The following is an 18275-nucleotide window of genomic DNA, read 5'->3' as shown; positions in this document are numbered from 1 at the left end:
CAATTTTCTCCATTGGTTGGGAGCGTACCAGTTATGGGTGACCCTACTACATGTCTCATCTCTTACAGAAGGGCACCAAATACCCTGCAGAAAGTACTCTGCCTCAACTGCCTGTAAGGAGGTCAAATATATGTTATAAATGTAAATAGGCAATATTGAGAGTAGCCGGCAGAGGGTACCAAGCCATAAGCTTGGCCTGTAGGGGAAATCCCCCCACAAGAGCCTATATGGGGAAGATTAGGAGCTGTGCACTTCCTCTTTGGCCTAGAATCATCCATAGAAGACACAGAAATGACTGAGCCAGACCAGGTGGGTACCTGATCCTTGCTAGGGATAGGTAGGTAGTGGGAGTTCATAGCTCACTGCAGTAGTGAGAGTTAGATAGGGCTAGCTAGTAAAGACAGCCTGTGTCCCAATGAGGAGTTTAGCTTTGGGGAACTGTCCTGGGGCAATTGTGTGCCAGACAGGGAAGAGAGTGTGTAGGGACTAGGTTAGTGGCAGCCTAGTAGGACTGTTGTGGCCGGTGGCCGAGAGAAAGCTTGAGTACTGTATAAAGACACCACAGAGAGGAAGGGGAGAGTCATTGGGCTTGGAGGCCCCCCCCCTGCCAGTGCACTTCTACATGAAAGGGGTCCTGGAAGCTTCAGCGAGACACGCTGGGTGTGACAGAGGGATCATGAGAGGATCTCCTTGGAAGTGTATTTGAGTAACTCATTAACTTATAAGTTGCTGCTCATTTGTGACTCCCGTCTGCCCCTGTGAACCTGTGAGAAGCTACTAAATAAACATGTGCCTTGGTTCATCACAACTACATGCACTGTGCTTTATTCACAGGTTATGGGGGACCCCATTGCATACCCCTATTCTTACAGAAGGGCACAAACTACCTGCCCCTACTGTGGTGCCGCTGAAGCTCAGGCTGATGCCCATCTACATCGGCCTTTTCTTTATGTATAAAAATCAAAGCTTAAGACAATGTCTTTTTCATTTTTTTATTTGTTTTTGTAGACTTGGCAATGCCCTTCCTGTATAGAATCATTGTCAGAGAGAGAATCCATTCTTCTTCTTGGCACAAGAATACCTTCAAGGATCATTCAAAAAAATGCCTATTAAAAAAATCAAATCAACTAAAAAAAGAAAAAAACAAAGCGAAAAAACAAAAGTTCATATCAATGTCATGATTTCACACTTCATTTTTAGACGTAAATCCAGAAAAAATAACTGGCCCAAATATTCCTGTGGCAGAAGAATGAAAATTGAGTCCTCCATGTGTCCCAAAAACAATTTTTTTTTGTAAAAACCTGTTTTTTTTTCATACACATGTTTTTCTGTAAAGTTCAGAAGATAATTGGCACATTTTAAATGTTTCTATGGCACAGTAACTTTTAAAATAAACATATTTAAAGGTTGGAAAAACCTTTTATTATTTTTAATTAGAAAAAAAAAGAAAAGAAAACCCCCTCGGAAGCGGCAGAGGGTGCAGGGAGTCCCCGACACGTTTCCTTCCACTTCCCATTATTATTATCAATGAAATGTCCAAACGGATTAGAACTGAGCCAAGTGACAGTCGGTGGGGCCAGTACTCCACAGCCGGCACCCTCGGCTAGCAAATCCCAACAATGACCCTCAACTGATCTATGAGAAGCATCAACACTTTTGTGTCACACAATTATTCAACAGAAACTCTTTAGTGAGACTATTAATAAAAAATGCAATTTACTGCCTCAGTAATCCCAGGATTGATTTTTCTGTTCCGTAACACCTTTCCTTGATTAAAATAGATCTGAAATAGAATTTACACATAAAGAGCTGTACCACAAAATAAGCTTTTTTTTCCTTACATATTCTTTTCATTACATTCCCCCCCTTTTTCTAATCTTTTTTTAGGTTTTTAATTATTTTTTTTTTTAGTAATACATCAGGTAGTCGGAGAGTGAAACATCCCTTGGAAATTATCAAAAGGTTTTTCAGTTTGTGTCAGTGCTTTGTCTGGGGTGTCTCTCTATTAGTCCAAGAATTCCGTGAGACCAGTCGCTATGAAAAGACTCTCAGGGTATCACAAGCCAAACAGACTCATCTCATGGTTGGACACGCTCGCAAGTTCTTTCTGAAGATGTGGAAAAGTATTTTCTGTCATTTGAAATTCACGAATTGCCCGGTTCTTTCTGCTAAATTTGCGTCTCTTGAACGTTTTCCTTTGAGCTGCTCTTAAACAAAAGGGGTTCGTGGATGGAGTTCAGCATGGGGTTTTTGGCACAGTTAAGGGTTCCCGTATTGTTGTTATAGTGGGTCTTAAACGCAGTGTAATGATTGAGGTGGTCATGCTCGATGGCTGGTAGGGCCATGTGATTGTCCCCCGGGGCCGTGGCTGGTATCTCATCTTCTACATTAATGATCTCGATAGTCCGTGTCGGCCCGTGGTGCTTGTGAAGCTGGTGCTGCTTTCGAAGTTTGTAAAATGCGATCAGCATAACGGCTGCCATGAAAGTTATAGCCACAAAACATCCTATGATAATTTTTGTGGTCTTCATAACATCATCGAGATCCTTCATAATGTTCCCCGTCATGTCTGTGATTGGGATTGTGAAGGTTTTTTCCGTAGAACGTGTACTGCGTGGTGTGAGGGAGGTGGTGGAGTATGTAATCCCCCATCGGACCGTCGGGGTGGGACCAGGCTCCTTGTCAATAGGTTTTGTCTCCTCTGGGTTTGAGTCCAAAGTTTCAACAGTTACAGTAGTGAAATATGTATAATCAGTGGTTGAGGGATCAGTAACAGCAGACACGTTAAGTGTGGCAGTGGCGGATGTATTTCCAGCCGAATTGGTCACCATACATGTGTACTGGCCTGTATCCTGAACCGTTACATTAGTAAAATTCAGTGTGCCGTCATGAAGGACTGAAATGCGCACCCTGTAAGAGCCATGGGTCATCAAGGTTCCATTTGGTGTCAACCAGTTTACAGAGGTCATCGACGTACCACTTCGACACTTAAGTTCAGCCGCCATGCCTTCAGTCACATTAAGGTCAGTGGGGGGTTCCACTATCACTGGGGCATAGCAAGTGAAATGGCTCTGATCTAGCTCCCCAATATATCTCATTTTTAGGTTGGGAGGTGAATGGCAACGGGCACAACATGTTGTATTATTAGGTACGGTCTCTTTTAGCCACCAACTTAGCCACAATACATCACAATTACAATGCCAGGGGTTGTGGTTGAGATGCACTCTCTCCAGGCGGTGGAGAGGTGTGAAAAGATCATGGGGAAGAGACATCAAATTGTTATGAGAGAGATTCAGTTCCTCTAGAGACTTTAAGTCATCAAAGGCATTGCGTTCTATGATGGCAACATGGGCATGCATCAGCCACAGCTTTCTAAGACTGATCAGCCCTTGAAAAGAGCCTGGGCGGATCATTTCCAGACGGTTTCCAGAGAGTTCCAGTTCCTCGAGTCTCACCAGAGCTGTAAGGTTGGGTATCTCCTTTAAGTTACACATGCCTAAGTTGAGATATCGCAGGTTCACAAGACCTTCAAAGGCAGCTTCAGAGATATACTCCAACTTTTTAAGTTCCCCTAAATCCAGTCTCCGCAAAGAAGGAACTCTGTTGAACGCATAAGAGGGTATACTTTCAATTGGGTTATTTCTCAACCACAGCTCCCTCAGCTTTGACAAGTACTCAAAGGCTTGAGTTGGGACAGTGGTCAAGCGGTTATCAAAAAGTTCCAGCGTGCTCAGGTTTGGGAGTCCATTAAAAGCTCCAACCTCAATGTTGCGAATGGCGTTTTTACTGAGCTGAAGAATTTCCAAATGACGAAGGTGCTTGAAAGTGTCTGTCTTAATGACCTGGATATTATTCTCCTGAAGATTCAGATATCGCGTATTAACAGAGATGCTCTCTGGCACTTCCACCAGTTCCCTCCGGGTACAAGCGACACGACTGGCCTGGTTACTGCAGGTGCAAAGGGCTGGGCATGACGTCGGGGATGGGCCACCCAGTGCCAGAGCTGTGACCCACAAGAGAATTAAAGCTTGCTTCCAAATCATTCTAATGAGCTTCAGACCAAGAATCCTGCACGTGCAAAGGTGGGTAACCATGTTCAATGTTCATACTTTTGTCATAACTCTTCTAGGGAACCCTTTTTTTCTTTTTTTTTGAAAAACACCTTAAAGAGAAAAATACAAAAAAAAAATTAATACAAATAAATAGATTATATGAAAGATATCAGACTGCAAGTGTAAGTCAATTGAATGATGCAGGGAGCTTAAGATCAAAGAAATCAATATACAGTTAAGTCCATAGACAACTTTTGTCTAATTTTGGTTCTGTACATGACCACAATGAATTTTAAATGAAACAACTCAGATGCAGTTGAACTGCAGACTTTCAGCTTTAATTCAGTGGGTTGAACAAAAAGATTATATAAAAATGTGAGGAACTAAAGGCTTTTATTTAACACAATCACTTCATTTCAGGGGCTCAAAAGTAATTGGACAAATGAAAAAAGTGCAAATGAAATGTTCATGTCTAATAGTTGGTAGAAAAGCCTTTGCTGCAATGACAGGCTGAAGTGTTGGACTCATGGACATCAGCAGATTGTGGGTTTGCTCCTGTTTAATGCTCTGCCAGGTCTTTACTGCAGCCGCTTCTTTCACTTGCTCTTTGTTTGTGGCCTTTCTGTCCCACGTTTAGTCTTCAACAAGTGAAATGCAGCTCAATTGGCTTCACATCAGCTCAATATTCCACTTCTTTGCTTTAATAAACTCCTGGGTTGCTTTGGCTCTATGTTTTGGCTCATTATGAGACAATATTAGTGTGAGTATTGTGTATTACTACTGCCCGGGAGCGGCTGCAACAACTCAGCCTTTCTGTGATATATATAGAAATTGTCTTACACATATTAAAGGCTTGTTTGGATATTTTTGTGAAACTGGACATAAAATTTGTAAAATAATAATACAATGGCAAAGTTGGGGGGTTAGAGTTGGGGTTTGGAGGACTTCCTACTCACCCCCTCATCCCCTGTCCCAACCGCTACCAATGTTCAGGCACTGCTCCCTAACATAGACACCATCATGCAGCTACACTAACTAGAGAGTGTTCTGATTGGCTGGGAAGTGCACAGGATTATGGGAGCAAAGACCCTAACCCCAGAGGCCCCTCCCCATCCCGTAATAAGAAGGCATTAGAGACCCTACAGCAGTGATCCCCAACCACTGGCTCATGAGTAACATGTTGCTCTCCAAACTCTTGGATGTTGCTCCCATTGGCCTCAAAGCAGGAGCTTATTTTTGAATTCCTGGTTTGAAGGCAAGTTTAAGTTGCATAAAAGCCATATGTACAGCCAAAGAACTCGTACTATAGGCGGCTTGTCCACATAGGGGCTACCAATAGCCATATTTGGCACCCCAGTATTTTTTTGCATGCATTTATTGCTCTCGAACATTTTTTTGTTATATATGAATGAGGCTCACGCATAAAAAAAGTTTGGGGACCCCTGCCCTACAGGGTTTCAAGGCAAGAACTGGAGCTGATCTGCTTCATATCTTGATATGTTTGCCCTACAGTATATGATCGCTAGGCCCAGCAAAGAAATCACTAACACCCAATATAGGGTGCTGCTAGGGTGCTGTGGCTGAACACAATAACATGCCAAGAGAATATAATACAACACATTGCCCTATATCCAGACTATCCAGCCTATACAGGTATGGGACCTGTTATCTAGAATGCTCAGGACATGGGGTTTTCCAGATAAGGAACCTTTCTGTAATTTGGGGATATAATTGAAGTCTACTGAAACATCATTTAAACATAAATTAAAACCAACTGGATTGGTTTTGCCTCCAATAAGGATTCATTATATCTTAATTGGGATCAAGTACAAGCGACTGTTTTATTATTACACAGAAAAAGAAAATCAGTTTTAATAATTTGAATTGTTTAATTAAAATGGAGCCTATGGGAGATGGACTTCCTGAAATTCAGGGCATTCTGGATAACGGGTTTCTGGATAGCACATTGACATAGCTTATATAATATATCCCAGCTTCTGTATCATGTGTCTTTCTGTACAGCCACTGAACTTACAGCAGGGACCCTCAACCTCAGCCTCAAAATTCCCAAATACACCCCTGTGCTGTTCAAAGGGGGTCACCCTCATTTTCTGGGGTGCTAGTAAAAAAACAGCAATTAAAACGAGGTGCTTAACTCGTTCTGCGCCTGCTGTGGAATTAAAACTCAAATACATTGGAGATGATGTAACAGTTCCAGGTTTCTAGTCTTTTCTTTTAACAAGGAGCAAAACTGTTAACCCCTTAAGTGAATCAAATGTGCTGGCATTTAGATTGCAAGCTTTTGTTACAGCACTCAAAAATGAAAGTAATAGTTCTTTATGGAGAACACCATGAAAGGGTTACAATATTCTCTACACATTGATGCACTTATTGTAATGTTCCCTGTATAATAATAATAATAATAATAATAATATAACGAGAGGAATAAAGCGGCCAATAAGGAGACTGCACTGCCTCTCTTAACCACTAGAGGGAGATGTGCTACACAAGATCTCCAGCCATAAGATCTGCAATATGTTCACTTCCAACACTGCTGCTCCATCTTTCATTAAAGGGAAAAATACAACATGGACTTTCCCACCCACTGAGCTGTATCCTGATCTTTTGTGTGGGGCCCCGGCTCCCAGGCTGCTCTCTCCACACTTGATATACACCTTGAGATAGACAACACTGGGCTGATCGTTTGCTGGAGCACAAGTAGGATTTAAGTAGTTAAATGTGGACACAAGTGAAGTTTTAGTGACACAGATTAGGGTACAAGCTGTGGGTGTAGGAATGGAATGAGAATTACCTCGCAAATGATGGAGCCTGGATATTTGTCCCCGTGTCTCGGCTTAGAGTGAAGTCATCTTTATATAATCTGAAATGAGAAAGAGACAAGAGGAGACCATGACAAAATGCCAATGAATAAGGAAAAAGAAATGGTTGTGGTGCATCCGGGCGCAGACTTTACTTTGTTTGGGTCCATTCATTGGGTGTGTTTAGTGACTCGCGGGAACATACAGCCCCCCATGGGGAATGCTGGCCCCTAGACCAAACACATGGATCCATTGGAGAATATTTGGGAAGATCCATTTAGTACCCGGTCCAGACAAGTAGGGCTTTAGAGAACCATTGGATTATCCCCAGGCCGGACGTGACGTCAGTAACAAGTTGTGCTGATAAGTGGGACTTGCACTGAGCACAATGGTCACTAATATCCTATTAAAGGGGACCTGTCACCCTAAGAAATCATTTCAAATTCTTTTCTATCATGTTAGTTGAGCAAAATAAACTTTACTTACACTGTATTTATTATTTACATTTTGTTTTCTTCTGTCTTGGAATTATACAATCACAGCAAGCAGGCAGCAGCCATTTTGTGGACACGGTTATTAAGGGAAATTGTGTATCACCCCAAAATCTTGTGTATGAACCAGAATGGGGGACCTAATGTCCATGTGCAGTGCCCTACACAATTATAGAGCCTGAGGAGGGAAGGGGGGATGTGAGGAGAGCAGTGACATGTAGGAAGTGCTGAATGGAAAGTGAAAGTAATTGTCTGCCCCGCCTCTATGTCACGGGCATAGAGGCGGGGCAGGTAATAGTTGATTGACAGTTTAGATGTTTAAACACCTTTATAACAGGTATGGAGGTTTTAATGAAAATTTTTTTTGTGGTTTCATATTTAATTTGAAAGGACTTTCATTATGCAGCTTTTTATGTGTAGGTGACAAGTCCACTTTAACTCTTCCCACAACCATTTGCACAACTTGCACATCATTCACTAAACTGTGTCACGTGTTATGATAAAGCTAAATTGTTACATTTCGTGACCAAATGAGGGGGACTGATCATTATTTAGGGGATCCAGGATGAGAGTAAGGTTGTAGACTTGTGTATTAATCTAAAATAAATAGTAAAAAACACAAATTCACTTTGTTTCTTTGGGTCTCACCACACGTTGCCTCTATGTAACAACAGACAGACGTTGCACATTGGGATCAATGAAGTAAAATAATATAAATAAGTGGGTCAAGGAAAGCAATTCATGAAATAAATGGCAATGAATGGGGAATATTCCATGAAAGTGGTTGGGTGGGACCCGGACACAAGTCATTGTGCCTGTGTTTTCCTTTTAACGTGGAACCACATTTGGAGGTGAAAACAGATCCAGGGTTTTCCTGCGGAAGTGGCACAATTATTTGGGGGTAAAAGGAGCCGCTTTGGACACAAACAAATTTATAAACTCTCAGATTAAGAGGCCAAAGTGCCAGGCGTAATCATGAGAAAGGTACAGACAAGGGGGGTTGTGGGTGCACTACTAAAGCCATATAAAAACATATTTAAGTACAATAATCCCCTGTCTAAATAATCCAAGGAATAGTCTCTTCATTATCACATTTTTCTTTTAAAAAATAGGCGTTGGTTTGGGCAGTCTCTCTTTTAAAGCCGCATATGCAGGTGGCGGGGGAGGGTCTAGTCCACAAATCAAGCGTCAGGAGATTTTTACCTTAAGTAATGTTGTTAAAGGACAAGGAAAGTGTAAAAAAGAAAAAGGCTAGAAATGCTGTATTTTGTATACTAAACATAAACATGAACTTACTGCACCACAAGTCTAATCAAACAAATAATTTATGCTTTCAAAGTTGGCCACAGGGGGTCACCATCTTGTAACTTTGTTATACATCTTTGCAGGACTAAGACCGTCTGACAATTCCTATCCACAGCAGCAAATGAAGGGAGAATTTCACTGCATACAGTCAGGGTTCTTATAAAAACGGTACACATTTTTTAATTAAATTATATTGAAGAAAGGTTTCTTTTTCATTAAAGGAAGTAAAAATGGGATTTCCTTTCCTTGTCCTTTAAGCAGAGAAGTATATGACCTTTTATATTTTGATCACAGGTAAACAAGTTAGGGACCGACGTATGGGGTTTACCTTGACATGTTATTGTGGCTTATCAACTTTATGATCAGAACTTTGTAACAAAAAAACCCTGGTTTTCTTTTCTTTTTCTATAATACTTGCACTTGTATATTCATTGAATCATTTAGACAGGGGCTTATTGTACTTAAATATGTTTCTATATGGCTTTAGTAGTGCACCCACAAGCCTCCTTGTTTGTAATCATAAGAATGTGCACTTTATGTTTTATTCTCTAGTATCAGTAATGTACATATATCTATTCATACATCCCTTGCACCTCCATTCTGCACCAACAACAAGTACGAGATATGATTCTGTTTTATTTCTTACTCTTTCATCTCTCCCAATATTTCTGCTCATTCATTATTCCCTCTCTCCTATTATTTTCTCTCTCATAATTTACTCTTTTTTAGCCATCCCATTATTTAGTTTTTTAGCTCTTTCATTATTTCCCATTTCATTATTTCCACTCTCTCAAACTTTTCTCTTTCATTATTTCCTCTCTCTATAATTTCCTTTCTCGTTATTTTCTCTTTTATTTCCTCTCTTATTTCCACTCTTATACTTTTCTATTTAATTTCCTCTTATAATTTTCTCTCTTTCATTATTTCCACTCTTGCAATTTTCTCTCTCTTTTACAATCTCATTTCTTGTTATTTCCTCTCTTATTTCCACTCTCACGCTTTTCTATTTAATTGTTTCCTCTCTTATAATATTCTCCCTTTCGTTATTCCCTCTCTCACAATTTCTCCTCTTATAATTGCCTCTTTCATTATTCCTTCCCTCAATATTTCCAGTCTTCTTTCTATTTAACTTAAAAATCCAGTAAAAACAAGTTTCAACCAACTTAACACCCATTCATCAAATGTATAAACCACTTCTACACCCATCAAAGTTCTGGGGGTATATTTATCAAAGAGTGAAGTTAATAGTGAAATTCCGCCACTCTCCATTCATTTCTATGGGATTTTTATAGGCGTATTTATCAAAGGGTGAAATTTCACTTCATCCATTGATAAATACGCCTTTCAAAATCCCATAGAAATGAATTGAGAGCTACATCTCCTCAGCATGTGGTGCCACGTGGCAGAAGTAAAGGCACCCTGGGAAGGCAGCGCATGAATCTTGACACATTGGCTACAAAAGTGTCACCTCCCACCCATCAGCCAATCCGTTTGATAGAATATTCTTTATTTACTCCCCTCACATTTAATTCAATCGTTACATTTGTATGAAATATGAAACATAAAACTAATATTATTACTAAAAGAATATTTCTGTGTCTGTCTGTGTGCGTATATACATATATGTAGTAAGTATTCAATTTCTGGAGGTGGAAGTTCAAATTATTATATAAGAATTGTAGAAGGCCGAGCGCATGTTGCACATGTCCAAAATGTTGGCCCTCATGATATACAAATTTATAGGAACGTATAGAATATATTCATGGCCATTCTATATGAAAAAACAAAAGAACTGCTTTAATATATACTGTGTTCAGTTGCATTTAAAATCATTGAAAATGTAGATAGGAAAGTTGCACATATATAAAAATGATATAAAAACTCCAAACACTTAACATTGGAAGCGGCACAATTAACATCAACATTAAACATACATGACATGACCTCTACACAATCCAAAAAAGGGGCGTGTCTAGGCCACTGTGTGTAGATACAGCACCCAGGTCTCACTTTACTGCATTCTCCAGCCATACTGCACAATATACAGGTCATGTTTATCAGCTCAGGGGTTGGTTTAACAGAAGCAGCAGCAAGACTTTCATTCCTGCAGTTTGGATTATCTGGGGCCAGTGGCCCAATCCCTCAACACAACAGCACTTGGCCCTATCTGTGTTTAGCCAGTTGTGCAGTAGTGTCTGTGCCAGTTGAGTATATGGGGACATTTAGGTCAATCCATGGGTCTATGGAGACAATGTGACAATGATGAGGAGCTGCTTCATCAGGAGTCTTTGCTGTAATCATGTGTCTGTAACACTTATTCACATTCATATGATTGCTAGTTCTAACGTTCTACAGCCTCCCTTTGGATTTACATTCCCAAACCATGAGTAAGGTTCACTTGGTTTATACTCCCACCCCATTCCACCCGGTGAGAAGATTAATTTAATATAATTAAACCAAATCATTCCAGCCAATAGAATGGAACATTCCAGCCAAACTAGCCATCATTTTTAAAGAAAGAAAGAAAAAAAAGGGGTAGGTTTCGGAAGGTAGGGGGCCCAGTTCCTCATTGTTACAATAGTGCCTCAGTGTCACTCACACTTACACTCACACTCACATAAACTACCCCTCCATTAACTCCCACTCATACTCTTACACTGTAGATAGAATGGAATTGGGGCAGTTGTACCTTCCCTTAGAAATTCATTCCCTAAGTGGCCTAAATAAAAACGATTAAAGTCAAATTGCGAGGCTGAATTATATAGTAAATATTGCACTGGTACCAACAGAATCTGTATCCTTGTGCTTCAGCAGAGCAAAATACAGAAATAATACGAGCACAAAATGCAGAGATGTGGGGCACGATATGTTTGTGTGAACCAACTGGGTCCAAATATTCTGTCTGTGTAGTGGAACCCCCAAAATGCCACAGGTTGTTGAGGAGCCAACCAGAAAAAATTTTATTGTGGATCTAGTGATCTCTAATGAGCCAGAACTTATAGCAAATGTGCAAGTCATTGAACCCCTGGGTAATAGTGACCATAATGTTATATCATTTAGGGGCAGATTTATCAAAAGTTGAAGTGAAAATTCTAATTTAATTTTTGTGTACTTCGACTAGGAAATAGTCCAAATTCGATTTGAATTTGAAAAACAATGGAAAATTTGAATTTTGAAATTTACCACATACTGTCTCTTTAAAAATGCGACTTCTACCATTCACCATCTAAAATCTGCCAAATTGCTGCTTTAGCCTATGGGGGACCTCCTAGAACCCATTTGGAGTCAATTGGTGGATCGAATGTGCTATTACTTCGATTCACATTCAATCAAAAATTGACCTATTCGATAGAAATTGTACCTATTCCGTCAAAAAAAACGGCAATTTTTTTAAAAAATACATTTCGGTTGGTCTTTTCGAATTTTGAAGTTTTTCAAATTCGAAATTCAACCCTTGATAAATCTGCCCCTTGATATCTGGTGAAAAAAACAAATATACACAAATAAAAACTAGTTATATAGTCTGTGCAAAATAAAAAATGTATCTAATATAGTTAGTTAGGCAAAAATGTAATGTATAAAGGCTGGAGTGAGTGGATGTGTAACATAATAGCCAGAACACTACTTCCTGCTTTTCAGCTCTCTTGCTTTCCACTGATTGGTTACCAGGCAGTAACCAATCAGTGACTTGAGGGGGGCCACATGGGACATATCTGTTGATTTTTGAATCTGAGCTGAATGCTGAGGATCAATTACAAACTCACTGACCAGTTATGTCCCATGTGGCCCCCCTTATAGTCACTGACTAACTCAGAGTTAGAGTTAATGTTGGGATGGAAGTTCTTCCTGCATTCATCAAAGATCAGGAGCCAGCAGTTGTTGAAAGGTAAATTTATTTCCAGAGCAAAAAGATTAAAAAAAAAACCAGAACAAAAACAGTGTTTTTTGCTTTTTATCTCCATATAAAATGAGTTTATAATCTTATTATTTACAAAAAACACAGGCACATCATCAGCATATACGAAAACCCCATCTTGTTTACATGTGACCTGCTACAGCTTTTACCATTTGCTAATTAAGCTCAGTGCATGGATCCTGCTCACACCCAGTGCTAAGGTTTTGCTCACATTATACTGAATGGGAACATTTACACTTGGTAAGTGATATTTTTTATAGTAATTTTTGTAATGCTGGGTGAAATGTGGAGAGCATAGTTTATTACTTTGTTTGCAGAGGAAAGATGTAGGCAGAAAAAGAAGTTTGCTTGCCGGCAATAGAAAAGGGGAAAAGCATTTATACCATATATACAGGCAGACAAAATAAATCACTGTTTATACCCTAACAGTTAAAGAGCTGAAAAGAAGAAAGTTGTGTTCTAGTCTATGTTAAGACATCTAGTCACCCCAGCCTTTTTACATTACATTTTTGCCTTTTAAATATATTAGAAACATCTGCTTACCCAGTTTTTATTTCTACACTGAACTGTTCCTTTAAGAAGTAAATGTAGAAGCACCAAGAACCACCCTATGTGACTTAATACAGAAGTAAAGAAGTTATTAGGAAAAAAGAGAAAGGCATTTAAAAAGTACAAGTCTGTAGGACAGAAGCTGCATTTACTGAATAAAAACACTATAATGAATGTTGTATCAGCGGTCCATGAGGCAAAGTAAGGAAATGAGGAGCGCATTGCAGCAGAGGCTAAGACTAACCCCAAAGGGTTATGAGCATATTAACAGTAAAAATATGGGGGTTGAGAGTGTGGCCCATTTAAATAATGGTACCAGTATGGTTGTAACAGATACAGAGGCAAATGTGTTAAATCAGTTCTTTTCTTCAGTGTATACAATAGAGGAGTGTGAGTTCCCAGACTCACTTTATAACTGCACTATTGGCTCAGCTCAATCTAGTCAGTGGCTGACTCAGGATATGATTCATAAAGCTTTAATAGAATGAATGTAAACAAGGCTCTAGGGCCTGATGGCATACACCCCTGGGTACTAAGAGAGCTTCTTTTTTAGACTAACCTCTATTTCTGATTTTCTTAGAATCACTTTCATCTGGTATGTTACTTATGGATTGGAGAAAAGATGATGCCATTCCAGTTTTAAAAAAGGGATTATGATCCCAGCTTGGCAATTATAGGCCAGTAAGTTTGACAACAGTGGTGGGCAAATTATTGTTAAAGGATCACATTCAAAATGTTGTGCTTTATGAAGGATAGGTCATGTCAGACAAATTGCGTTTTATGATGAGGTAAGTAAGATGCTGGACAGTGGGGGGGGGGGCAGTAGATCTATTTAGATTTTGTCAAAGCGTTTGATACTGTGCCCCACAAACGACTGCTTTCTAAACTAAGGTCTGTTGGGCTTAATGAAGTCGTTTGCACATGGATAGGAAACTGGCTACAGGATCGGGTACAGAGGGTGGTTGTTAATGGGACATTCTCTACTTGGAGTAAGGTTCTTAGTGGGGTCCCTCAGGGCTCAGTATTGGGGCCACTTTTATTTAACTTGTTCATTAATGACTTAGGGGAGGATATTGTAAGTAATGTATCAGTGTTTGCAGATGAGACAAAACTATCAGCCCAATTAATTCCATCCAGGATGTGGCACTTGCAACAGGATCTTGACTAACTGGCAATCTGGGCAGCTAAGTGGCAAATGAGATTCAATGTTGATAAATGTAAAGTCCTGCACCTGGGATGTAACAATATCCACTTATACCCTTAATGGGACTGCACTAGGCAAATCCATAATGGAGACGGAGCTTGGAGTCCTTGTAGATAATAAACTTGTCTGTAGCAAGTAATGCCAGTCAGCAGCATCAAGGGCAAATAAGGTCTTGACTTGTATTAAATGGGGCAGAGAGTCACTGGAGGAGGGGGTCCCACTGTATAGAGCACTGGTAAGGCCCCATCTAGAATATGCCCTACAGTTTTGGTCTCCATCACTCAAACAGGACATTATTGTATTAGAGAGGGGACAGAGAAGGGCAACTAAGCTGGTAAAGGGAAAATCTTAGCTATGAGGAAAGACTGGCCAAATTGGGGATGTTCACTCTGGAGAAGAGGCGCTTAAGGCGGGCTATAAATATGTATATCTATATATATATATATATATCTATATATATAGGGGTTATATAATATATTCATCAGTAGTTCCTTCAAGCACACAGGAGGGAGCCAATCAGATTAGAAAAAAGGAGATTTCATTTTAAGGAGGGAAGGGGTTTGTTACAGTGAGAGCTGTGAAGATGTGGAATTGTCTCCCTGAATCAGTCATACTGCCTGATATATCATACTAAAAAGCCATCCAACCCCTTCTTATACCTATCTATTGTATAAAAAGAACAGATGCGCCAAAAGAATAAAAGGATATAAAGGAGTTTAAAAACCAAAACTTGGTAATGAGAGGAGGCAGTAGTGGACTTACCTCCTCCAAGCAGACACATAACGACTGTAATTAAGTAGTCAAAATTTATTAACGAACTCCAATCAGTACAACGCGTTTCACGGGCTCAGAGCCGCTTCTTCAGGCAATAAACATAGGAGTTACAGCTGTGAATTTCAGAGACCAAAGTGACAAATAGTATGCTGTATGCTTATTCATCAAAACAAAAGCTTTTATAGTATTACAGAATATGTATGGTGGTCATTATTCTGGGATAAAGGTATGGTCAATCCCTGCACCATACCTTTATCCCAGAATAATGACCACCATACATATTTTTGTAATACTAAAAAAGCGTTTGTTTTGATGAATAAGCATACAGCATACTATTTGTCACTTTGGTCTCTGAAATTCACAGCTGTAACTCCTATGTTTATTGCCTGAAGAAGTGGGTCTGAGCCCGTGAAACGCGTTGTACTGATTGGAGTTCGTTAATAAATTGTGACTACTTAATTACAGTCATTATGTGTCTGCTTGGAGGAGGTAAGTCCACTACTGCCTCCTCTCATTACCAAGTTTTGGTTTTTAAACTCCTTTATATCCTTTTATTCTTTTGGCGCCTCTGTTCTGTTTATACAATACTAAGTCCACCCTGGGTGGAGGGTTGATACCCTTTTTCTATCTACAGAGAGCGACTTCTTAATCCTGAGTGGGGTCAGGACAATCTCCCCACCTGCCTTTACAGTGGTTGCCTATTGGTAACTTGGTTTGTGAGTATATGTTATCTACTCTTATTTCATTATCCCTTACCAATACATATTACACTATTGGGGCTCTTGGTGTTCCTTTTGTTTATACCTATCTATGTATCAGCCTGTACCACTGATTAACTTCCCAGCTCTCCCTGTAACACCCCTTTCCCTCCTCTAATGGCATTGGCTCCCTCCTGTCTGCTGGGAGGAGCTACTGGTGAATAAAGCATCCAACCCTTCCTTGTACCTATCTAATGTATCAGCCTGTACCCCTGATTCACTTCCCAGCTCTCCCTGTAACACCCCTTTCCCTCCTCTAATCTCATTGGCTCCCTCCTGTCTGCTGGGAGGAGCTACTGGTGAATAAAGCATCCGACCCTTCCTTGTACCTATCTAATGTATCAGCCTGTACCCGATTCACTTCCCAGCTCTCCCTGTAACACCCCTTTCCCTCCTCTAATCTCATTGGCTCCATCCTTTCTGCTGGGAGGAGCTACTGGTGAATAAAGCATCCGACCCTTCCTTGTACCTATCTAATGTATCAGCCTGTACCCCTGATTCAGGGAGACAATTCCACATCTTCACAGCTCTCACTGTAACAAACCCCTTTCCAATATTTAGCTGGAACCTCTTTTCTTCTAATCGGAATGGGTGACCTTGTGTCAGCTGGAAAGACCAGCTTTGGATAGCTTTTTAGCAAGTGAGGGAATACAGGGATATGGGAAATAGCTCATAGTACAAGTTGATACATTAGATAGGTATAAGAAGGGGTTGGGTGGTGTTTAGCAAGTGAGGGAATACAGGGATATGGGAGAGAGCTCATAGTACAAGTTGATCCAGGGACTGGTCCCATTTTGGAGTCAGCAAGGAATTTTTTTCCCCCTCTGAGGCAAATTGGAGAGACTTCAATCAAAAGGGTTTTTTTTTGCCTTCCTCTGAATCAGCTGGCAGTTAGGCAGGTTATATATAGACTTAAGAGGTTGAACTTGATGGACATGTGTCTTTTTCAACCTAATTTACTATGTTACTTTGAGTTTTGCTTTCAGTATCATTTAAGGGGGCTTTTAGCAGCCAATAAATATATTTATGTGCAGGAATTCTGACACAGAACCTTTATACAAGTATTGTCTTTTCTACAATCTGGTAAAATCCAACCTAGATTTTAGATTTGGAACTAGGATGCCCCGTATAAACCCCTACCATAGGAAGATAGGAGGCAGCGCATCCTCTGTAGGTGAAACAGAATATAAGGAACACCTATGGGGGTTATTAGGCACCACCCTTATTGTGCCAGGCAGCAGTTTGCAGCTGATGGAAGGGACATGGCACCTGTCCAAGTGGGCTCCGGTTTGGGCAAGTTATGTAGGGAATATGGTGCTTGTGACATTATAACATCCTGGGGGGGGGGTCCATTTTGAGCAGGTGCCGCAGGCAGTTTTACTCATTCTCAGACCAAGGATCCATGTGGGGCATCAGTAGAGACTATAGGGCCGGCAGACGGGATGTGCACATTTTGCCGATGCTGCGTTCTCTGGTCCTTCTCTCTTTTCTTGTGGGTGATAGGTTGTCATGGAGATTTCCATGGTTACTAGTATGTTAGAAGGCACAGCAGGGATGCCTTTCACTATGAGTCCAAAGAGAGTCTGTCTCGAGTCAGACAAGAAAAAGGAATGTGGGGGAGAAATCACTAATCCTTCACATCAACTGCCATCGGCCATTTGGGGAACACTGCACCATCTCTATCATCCCTCCAGCCAGTCCTACATATGGATATTAGGCACCCTCCCCACCCACTGTAACATGGGAAAACCCTACAAATGCCCATATATACACCCCCTGAATATTAGGCATGACCCACCCCACTGTAACATTGGAGAATCCTACACCCCCCATATATACACCCCCAGGATATTAGGCACCCCCACCCACTGTAACATGGGAAAACCCTACACTCCCCCATATATAAACCCCCTGAATATTAGGCACCCCCCACTGTAACATTTGAGAATTCTACACGCCCATATACACACCCCCTAGATATGAGGCACCCACCCGACTGTACCATTTGATAATTCTACACTCCCCCAGTGTATTAGGCACCTCCCAACCACTATAACATGGGAAAACCCTACATCCCCATATATACACCCCCTGGGTATTAGGCACCACCTCCCACACTGTAATATATATATAGTATGTGAGTGTATAGGTGTGTCTGTATTTATTTAATCATAAAGTAGTCCAGAACAAATACCATATGCAGAAACAAAACCTGGGTGCTAGTACATATAAACATATACAGGAATAAGCACAGAAGAAATAAAAATGTAAATGCAAAAGTTGATGATGAAAATGTTGTCTCAACACCAGGCCACACACTCTGGTACGTGAATGATACAAGCTGATATATGAACTCCATCTCCAGCCTCAGCATCAAGGAGATTGTGTATGAAGGGGCTACTTTAGA

The 18275-nt window shown here is 40.5% G+C and overlaps 1 protein-coding gene across 4 annotated transcripts in view; it reads right to left on the bottom strand.

Annotated features, from left to right (window-relative positions):
• Positions 1-978: 978 nt before the first annotated feature.
• LOC108705063 (leucine-rich repeat-containing protein 4B-like) overlaps positions 979-18275 on the bottom strand; it is an 84270-nt gene continuing 66973 nt past the window's right edge. For all 4 annotated transcript variants that reach the window (XM_041569942.1, XM_041569944.1, XM_041569943.1 and 1 more), the window contains 2 exons: positions 6865-6933; positions 979-4162 (listed from right to left, as the gene is read on the bottom strand). In XM_041569942.1, coding sequence (XP_041425876.1) covers positions 2169-4094 — 1926 coding nt within the window. In that variant the 5' untranslated portion in view covers positions 4095-4162; positions 6865-6933 and the 3' untranslated portion in view covers positions 979-2168. The remainder of the gene's footprint in view (positions 4163-6864; positions 6934-18275) is intronic.

Source organism: Xenopus laevis, chromosome 7L, assembly GCF_017654675.1.
Source record: "Xenopus laevis strain J_2021 chromosome 7L, Xenopus_laevis_v10.1, whole genome shotgun sequence".
In the NCBI taxonomy this organism is placed as follows: Eukaryota; Metazoa; Chordata; class Amphibia; order Anura; family Pipidae; genus Xenopus; species Xenopus laevis.
Note: the sequence above shows the minus strand (reverse complement) of the source record. Positions and strands in the feature narration are given on the sequence as shown.